Raw genomic sequence first — 7,634 nt, 5'->3', positions numbered from 1 at the left:
GTGAGTAAGATAGTGTGAAGAGTTATTGTAATTACATGTTACTATCTAATATTACGCTCTACCGCTCTATCTACGGAAATTAACTAACAAGAAGCTTAACACTACAGGTTTTATATTACTTCTACTGTAGTCGAGCAACTAGGGTGTATGCTATTGGAAGGCCAAAATAGTATTTAGACGAGGATATAATATAGGACTATAAGGGGGAGAAAAGAGAGAACAACGATAGAACATAACAAAGCCTATGTGATAGATTTCCTTTTCTTCTTTATCTTTCTTCTTCTATACAATAGACAAATATAAAATCGTTAGCTAGGCCTCTCTGTCTATAACAAAGAGCTAACAAACTAACTCTAAAATCCTAAAAAAGGGACTTAACTGGTTTGTTAACGATTCTTTAATTTGCAGCAAATTTCAATAAATAGACTCGGTCTGTTCGTCTTATAATGTCAGAGTTCAGATTGATCTTGATTGATAGCGTGACGACTCTGTATTCGATTTGATTGATTTGGACGAATAAATCAACAGAATCAACAGCTTGACTGTTAGCAACTCTGATAGCGGGGCTCCTTTGAATTTTTAATCCATGTATCCATCGTAGCTACAGTTTGTAGTAAGCAACAAAATGTCGAAATTGTAATAGACTAACAAGGACAAGATGATTGTGTCTTGGTAATGGGTTGTATCCTGTTACAAGACGTGTGGCCGGTCTCCTGAGATTAATCTACTGATGTATCGCGTGACAGGAGACCCTTGTGGTCAGTCTCAAAGTCGTACCTGAACCTTTCTATCTTCGTTTTTACGAACCAGAAATCCCGAGTCCTCCCATCCCTGCAGCGCGCTTTGGCATTTATCCCACCAAGACTTTATGCCTCCGAACCAGACTAGTGGCTCATGCTTCTTGCCCGGAATGTTTGCTCCCACCCACCATGAATTAGTCTCTGCCGACAATGAATTCTCGTAACAGATCCCAATAAGGGTTTTCCAAATAGATGCAGCCTCCTCAGACGCTTCAATTAACTCAACTTTGTCATTGCGAATCCTTTCGAAAAGTTGTGCCAGCCAGTTCACCTGCAACTCGATGAAAGGCGGTCCATTGGCAAGCGAGCTTGGTGCCTGTGGCGCATACAGGAAGAATGCGTTTGGGAAACCAGGTACTGACATTCCCAGATGCGTACGGATTCCATTCTTCCACGTGTCTTGAAGTTTGACGCCTTCCTTATTATGAATGTTCATCTTGAAAAGACTACCCGTAAGGTTGTCATAGCCTGTTGCTACTACTATCACGTCTAACTTCCAGAGCTTACTAGCATCATCGTCTTCCGTGACAATGCCCTCCTCTGTGAATTTTTGAATAGGTGATTTCTTAAGGTCAATCAATGTTACGTTGGGTCGGTCCACTGATTCGTAGTAATCTTGCTCTAGGCTAGGTCGTTTTGCACCCATCCAATATGGCTGTTTTGTTGGGGCTAGGATATCTCTTTTGACAGGATCTCTTATCCTTTCCCTTATCTTCTGCACCCAAAAGTTGTATGCACTGGCATTTGAGGCCTTGTTTGTTAACAGATCCGGATAATTGGATACGAGGAAGCCAAAACCCCCTCGCTTCCAAAGCCGTTCATAAAGGCGTTGCCGTTCTGCTTCAGTTTCATCTCGCCAGCAACGTGTATGATGGTTGAAAGGGTACCCGTCTTCTGTATTGTACTTTGCGCAGTCAAGAATAGCGTCATAATAGCCTTTCTGATAATCGGAGTCGCTAGTAGATATAGCTCTCTGATTCATGGGAAAGCACATCGAAGGGGTACGAATGAACACTGAAAGTTCGCAGTTTTCCTTGGCCAGTTCTTGTACAATTTGAATTCCAGACGCTCCTTGTCCAATAACACCAATCCTTTTGCCGTCCGTTTCGAAGTTCTCTGGCCAAGAGGCAGGATGGATGATCTGCCCTTTGAAATTGGACTTTCCTGGCCAGTCTGGGATATATGGTTCACAAGAGGATCCAACCGCAAAGATTGCGTAAGTAGATGTAGCCGTTAATCCATGTGCTTTAAAGCTCCACGTCCTCTTCTCCTGATTGTATTTAACTTCCTGAACCCTTGTGTTAAAGTAGGTGTCTTTTTGAAGATCAAGCACCTTGTCCATGTGGTCAAAGTATCTTCTGAGTTCATGGTGGTCAGGATACAGCTCAGAGAAGTTGAAATCTTCCCAAACTTCTGGCAGGGACAATTGGTATGTAGGTGTTTGACTATCAACTCGAGCTCCTGGATAGCGATTCATTCTCCAGACCCCTCCGAAACCTGTAGAAGCCTCGAGGATTTTCACCGTGTATCCCATGAGTCGAAGTTTGAAGAGAGCATAACAACCACTGAATCCACCTCCAACAATGATGATGTCAGCACTGACATCGACTACCGTCTCGTTAGAAGGCTGCGCAGACATGTTGTGGAATGATAGTTTCTGATGTCAGTTTAGAAAAACAGTGTAATTTGATATAATTCACGACTTTGTGGAAGCTTAATCATATATAGTCATTCGCAAATTTTAATGATTGAGCTGAAAAAAGCGCACCGGCATAACCTTGAATGTTCTAGGGTACATGAACGGCTGCCAAGCCGGATCATATTCTAGTATGTATCCGTCCCGGGCCTTTTCCTGCCCCATTGTTTTAAACCTTGGCAGTCGGTCTCGGATTGTAGAGTTTCCGCTCGCCTAATTTGACGCCCCATACTAGCTGGCCTAGTAGCGCTCCGGAGACTCCACACTCCTGGATTACCCCGCCCCCTACTATCTGCTCCCAGGCCCGTTTACTGTTGCTTCTCTCCTCCTTCAGAAACAACTACTGTGTGTTTTATGTAGCTAGTAATTAATAGAATCTAAATATCTAGAGGTGGAACCTGGTGTAATAGTCAAAGTTGACAAACGACGACGATACCTGTCTGAGAAAAGACCTTTGACTCGTGCATTTCTGTAACTTATGGCTGTCAAACAATAGAACGCGAATGCAGCCCCTGGCATAAGTTATTGGCAGTCGTCCTTTAGGGAATACGGGCAGTTCTAGCATAACCTATAAATACTCGGCAGGAACCCATACATAGTTCCTTCACTGCTCATCTTATTTGATCAATAGGAACCTACCTTCTCGAAAGGATCATCAAGATACATTTCTTTCCCTTTTTCCAAGACTTCTTGTTAGGTCTCCTTAGAGCGTACATAAAACTCGAACTAAACATGGGTCTCGACATAGATGGCGATTTTATTACCGCTGCGGCTCCGTTACTGAGCGCAATGGCCGGATTTCAAAAGCCAAAATTACATGACATCGAAGGTCGTAGAAAGATGCTCTCTAATGCAAGTATGTCGTCGAATCAAAAGGAAATTGAAGGTGTGAAGTTGGAAAAGCATTCTATTTCAGCCTCGGATGGTCATCAGCTTTGGATATACCATTATAAGAGAGAAGACACTATGAACCAACTTTCTCCTCAACCAGCAATCGTCCATCTCCACGGAGGCGGCCTCATCGCATTGAGTGCAGCTGATTTGGTCCCTACAATGTCCGAATATGTCCTCGCCACTGGGGTACAAGTGTTCTCTATCGACTACCGGCTTGCGCCAGAACACCCGTATCCGACTCCTCTAGAAGATTGTTGGTCTGGCTTGAAATGGGTTTTCTCAAAGGCATCCGACTTTCGCCTCGACAATACCTCCATCGCCGTCATGGGTGAAAGTGCTGGTGGAAATCTTGCAGCTGCACTTGCGCTGTTAGCTCGTGATCGAGAATTATCTCCACCAATAGCAAAGCAGATCTTAATTTACCCTATGCTCGATGACCGAAATTCGTCCAAAGCTATCGGGCCAGTATGTATGTGGGATGAAGTCGACAACGTCACGGGCTGGACAGCATATCTAGGTCACGAACCTGGGCGGCTAGGAGTGCCAATGTTTGCAGCACCTGCTCGTGTGGAGAGTGTTGAAGGTTTACCCCCCCTATATCTAGATGTCGGTCAGCTCGATCTGTACATGCTTGAGAATCTCGAATACGCTGGAAGATTTGTCTACGCTGGTATCGAAACTGAGCTGCATATCTATCCAGGTTTACCACACGCATTTGAAGCGCTTGCGCCTAGTCACTACATAACAAAAATGGCAAAGGAGAACAGGTATAGGGCCATTCGCCAACTCAAACGCGATTCCATGTGAACAGCAGGCCTGTTGCATGCTGAATTGGAGATCTTTATGTAGTTCTATCATAAAACCTACATGAAACTTCGTTCCGATGTTACATACGCTATCGTATTTGCCTGAGCTGTACCTCAAACTCTCTTCACTGTTCGTGGTCAATGCCCTGATTTCCACGGTTAGGGGTCAGCTAAATAGTGTATAAGCATGCAGGACTATACTGTAGTCAGGCTAACATTACATGTCAACTATAAGACGAATTAGTGAAGCGATGAAGGTAGTGAAATTATAAAAGCTCTCTTATAAGCACAGGAAATCCTATAATTACTATAACAAGCAAACCCGTGAGCCTTTCAATACAGCAGCAGGCTCTCTTCTTTTTATGCTATTTAGCAAGGCTGACTCCAGACGAGTATATAAAATCAAAGTCGTTTGCATTTCGTTTGATACTCTAAGTTCATCTAGATAGGTAAAGACATTAGTTCGCATTGTGTTCCCTAAATTCGGTCACTTTCTATCCTAGAGAGTTCCTTTATTTCTTGGATGGTTTGACTACGAATAAAAGACAGATTAAATTCATCTCAAGATCACTGGCGTAATTTGTCTAAACAACATGGACTATTTCTTACTGTGACCTTGTCCTGATCTCTCGACTTTAGCATATTCTTCCTTTGTTAGTGTGACTCTACATATTAATAAAGCTTGATTTCACTTGTATATCATTAAATAGATGCTTAATAAAATCTATTTAGGTTCTACAAGAACTTTCAACAAGGTTTCTCTATTTGCGATAAGAGCTTCGAGTCCTTCCCGGACGAACTGATCTAGTTGAATACGACTGCTGACCATCTTCTCCACCCCCTTAAACTTGCCTAAGTTTCGTAAGCCAGTGTTTCTACATCAGAGAATTCACATACCTTCGTTGAAATCATTCACAACTTCTTCAAAATCAACATCATTATAAGCGACTGAGGCGACGACTGAAATCTCCCTAGAATACCATTCTGCCATTGGTAAAGCAATCTTGTATGATAATTAATGCATGATAAACACAACCGTAGAGCATCTTTGGACGTACCTGCTGTGACGGACTTGCTACTAGGACGTATTTTCCCTTCTTGCGCAAAGACGACATCGCCGAGGCCATAGCAGGAATGTATCCTGCGCAGTCAAACACAATATCCACACCAATACCACTGGTCAACTGGCTAATAGAGTCGAAGAGACTCGCTTCGTTAGGGTTGATTCCAGCGTCAATGATCTCTTTAGCGTACTCCAGTCTTAACGAAGAAGGCTCTGATACAAAGATACGACCCTTTCCGACGGCTTTGAGATTGTGAATAATTGCAAGTCCGATGGGTCCGGCGCCAAGGATTAGCACCGTCTTCTCTCGAAAGTCGGTAAATGTGGATACTTTTAGGGCATGTCTCGCAACTGCTAGAGGCTCAATTAGACATGCTGTTTCTAGGCTTGAGTCGGCAATTGAGTAGCATCGTCTAGGATCGACAGCGACGAATTCCGAGAAACCACCCCCACCGCCTCCACATAAGCCGACGAAACCCAATTTGTCGCAAAGGTTTGTATCTCCTTGTTTACACAGAGAGCAGGCAGAACAGTAGAGGCGAGGATCAACCATAACAGCTTGTCCAACTTTTAGGGAGCAGTTTTCAGGTACTTCGACTATACGACCACAGAGCTCATGACCTAGCGTCACTGGGAGAGTATCCCCAGTCGCACAATGGCGTTCTCCTGGAGCTGGTGTACCCATTGGACCTTATCTGTTAGAAGTGTGCAACGAATCCAGATACTAGCTTACCAGTGTTGTAATTTGTCAAATCAGTTCCACATATACCGCACCACACAACCCGTAATAGTACACAGTTGGCCGGGCGCTTTGGAATAGCAATCTCCTCAATCCGCACATCTTTGACGCCGTAGTATCTCGCAGCCTTCATTTTTTTTCTTTCTAGCTGTGTTGCGGGGTGTAGCAAGTGAGTAGACAGGGCAGTTGAGATATCCTGGAAAAATTCTCGGTGAATTAGCAGAGTTTCACAGAAATACTATTTGGCGGGAGTGTTTGATTGGTTTGCATGCTATATGATCGTATGAAACAACGCGCTACCTTGGTAATATAAATACACCATCTCCTAAGAGAGGTGGTTTCCTACCCCGAAAAGGTTAGAAATGCTAAGAACGGGTTTGGAGGCGGGTCTCTCATTGTGGAACGATCGTCGTTCCGCCCGATAATCGTCCCCACCGGATGTTGTGCACATCCGTGTGCCCGCCGGATGCCGTACACATCCGTGTTACATACGGCTATCAAAGGATAGTACCGGATCTTGTTTAACTCCCAAACTGGAAATCAAAGTGCATGATCTCCCGTAAAATCGATCATCCAATAAGCAAACTACTCTAACCGGTCGGATTCCAACACCTGATCGCGTTGTCGATAAACTCGACAGAGAGTTCACATGTAGGACCCACGCATCACCCCAACATGGAAATTTGTTGGTTTGGCTCACGGATGTTGCTTGCCCGACGGATGTTGCTTGCCCGGGATGCCGATTGGCTTCCCTACGACATGGACTAGGCACGTGACCGGTGCCATGGCAAGTAAGTACGCGTGTTTGTTTATGGTTAGCGCAGAAAATGAGAAATAAGATGTATTATTATTATTATTATTATTATTATTGATTAACGTCCTGTCTCAGCTGGTAGGCTATATAAGACGTGCAGGCTATGCCTACAGGTAACTACGTAGTGCTATCAATTTGGTGTAGGTGGGGGAGGGGGCTATCTAAATCGAGGTGAGGCTCGTGGCCTAGTGTGGAGGAGGGTAGTAGGAGGTCTTGCGGGTGAGAGGAGAGGTAAGTTGGGTGTAGGGCGAAGGCACCTAGTGTAGGTGTTGTCCTAGTTGTCGAGGTTTCCTTTATACCAGGCCTGCGTTGCAGCCCTAGTTTCCTTAATAAAGGCAATAGTAGCCTGTACGCCTACTGTAGTATCTAGTAAGAAAGCTAGCGATAGGGGGTCCTTTGTAGTTTCTTGCATCTTCTTCCTAGCCTCCTTGTATAGCGTGCAGCTAAGGAGGATATGTGCAGGGTCTTGAGTAGCTCGATAGTTGCAGGGGCAAACTTTAGAGTCTACTTTTCCTCGCTTGAATAGGAAGTCTCGTAGATAGCAGTGACCTAACTTAAGCTGATAGAAGGCGCTAGAGGCTTCTCTACTAGTAGGAGGAGTAGCAATCTGCTTTCTAGTCTTCCACTTGTACCTTGCGGCGTAAGTAGTAGGATTTAGAGTAATAGCTTTTCTCCTGTATTGTCCTAGATAGCTAAGCCACTCTCGCTCGCCTAGCTGCTTTATTCGTGTGCCTATTACAGCTAGGCTCGTCCTGCTAGAGCTAGGATCTAGCTTTGTCGCCTCCTTTGCTAGCGCGTCTGCTCTCTCGTTTCCTATAACGC

General features: G+C 44.4%; 3 protein-coding genes across 3 annotated transcripts; 1 reads left to right on the top strand and 2 right to left on the bottom strand.

The window, feature by feature from the left end:
* Positions 1 to 765: 765 nt before the first annotated feature.
* PSV08DRAFT_244376 (uncharacterized protein) lies at positions 766 to 2,439 on the bottom strand (the record flags this gene model as incomplete). Its single annotated transcript, XM_014217039.1, has 1 exon — positions 766 to 2,439. The coding sequence occupies one exon, from the start codon at positions 2,437 to 2,439 to the stop codon at positions 766 to 768; it is 1,674 nt and encodes a 557-aa protein (XP_014072514.1).
* A 789-nt stretch (positions 2,440 to 3,228) lies between these two features.
* On the top strand, positions 3,229 to 4,197 carry PSV08DRAFT_348137 (Alpha/Beta hydrolase protein; the record flags this gene model as incomplete). Its single annotated transcript, XM_014217040.1, has 1 exon — positions 3,229 to 4,197. One exon carries the CDS (start codon positions 3,229 to 3,231, stop codon positions 4,195 to 4,197), a length of 969 nt encoding a protein of 322 aa, XP_014072515.1.
* A 723-nt stretch (positions 4,198 to 4,920) lies between these two features.
* PSV08DRAFT_348136 (chaperonin 10-like protein) lies at positions 4,921 to 6,131 on the bottom strand (the record flags this gene model as incomplete). The annotated part of the gene is made up of 4 exons (XM_014217041.1): positions 4,921 to 5,048; positions 5,094 to 5,199; positions 5,255 to 5,949; positions 5,993 to 6,131. 4 exons carry the CDS (start codon positions 6,129 to 6,131, stop codon positions 4,921 to 4,923), a joined length of 1,068 nt encoding a protein of 355 aa, XP_014072516.1.
* Between the last annotated feature and the right edge of the window lie 1,503 nt (positions 6,132 to 7,634).

This window comes from Bipolaris maydis (assembly GCF_028858645.1).
Source record: "Bipolaris maydis strain C4 unplaced genomic scaffold PSV08scaffold_3, whole genome shotgun sequence".
Taxonomy (NCBI): Eukaryota; Fungi; Ascomycota; class Dothideomycetes; order Pleosporales; family Pleosporaceae; genus Bipolaris; species Bipolaris maydis.
The sequence above is the reverse complement of the archived record's forward strand: the minus strand, read 5'-3'. Positions and strand labels throughout refer to the sequence as shown.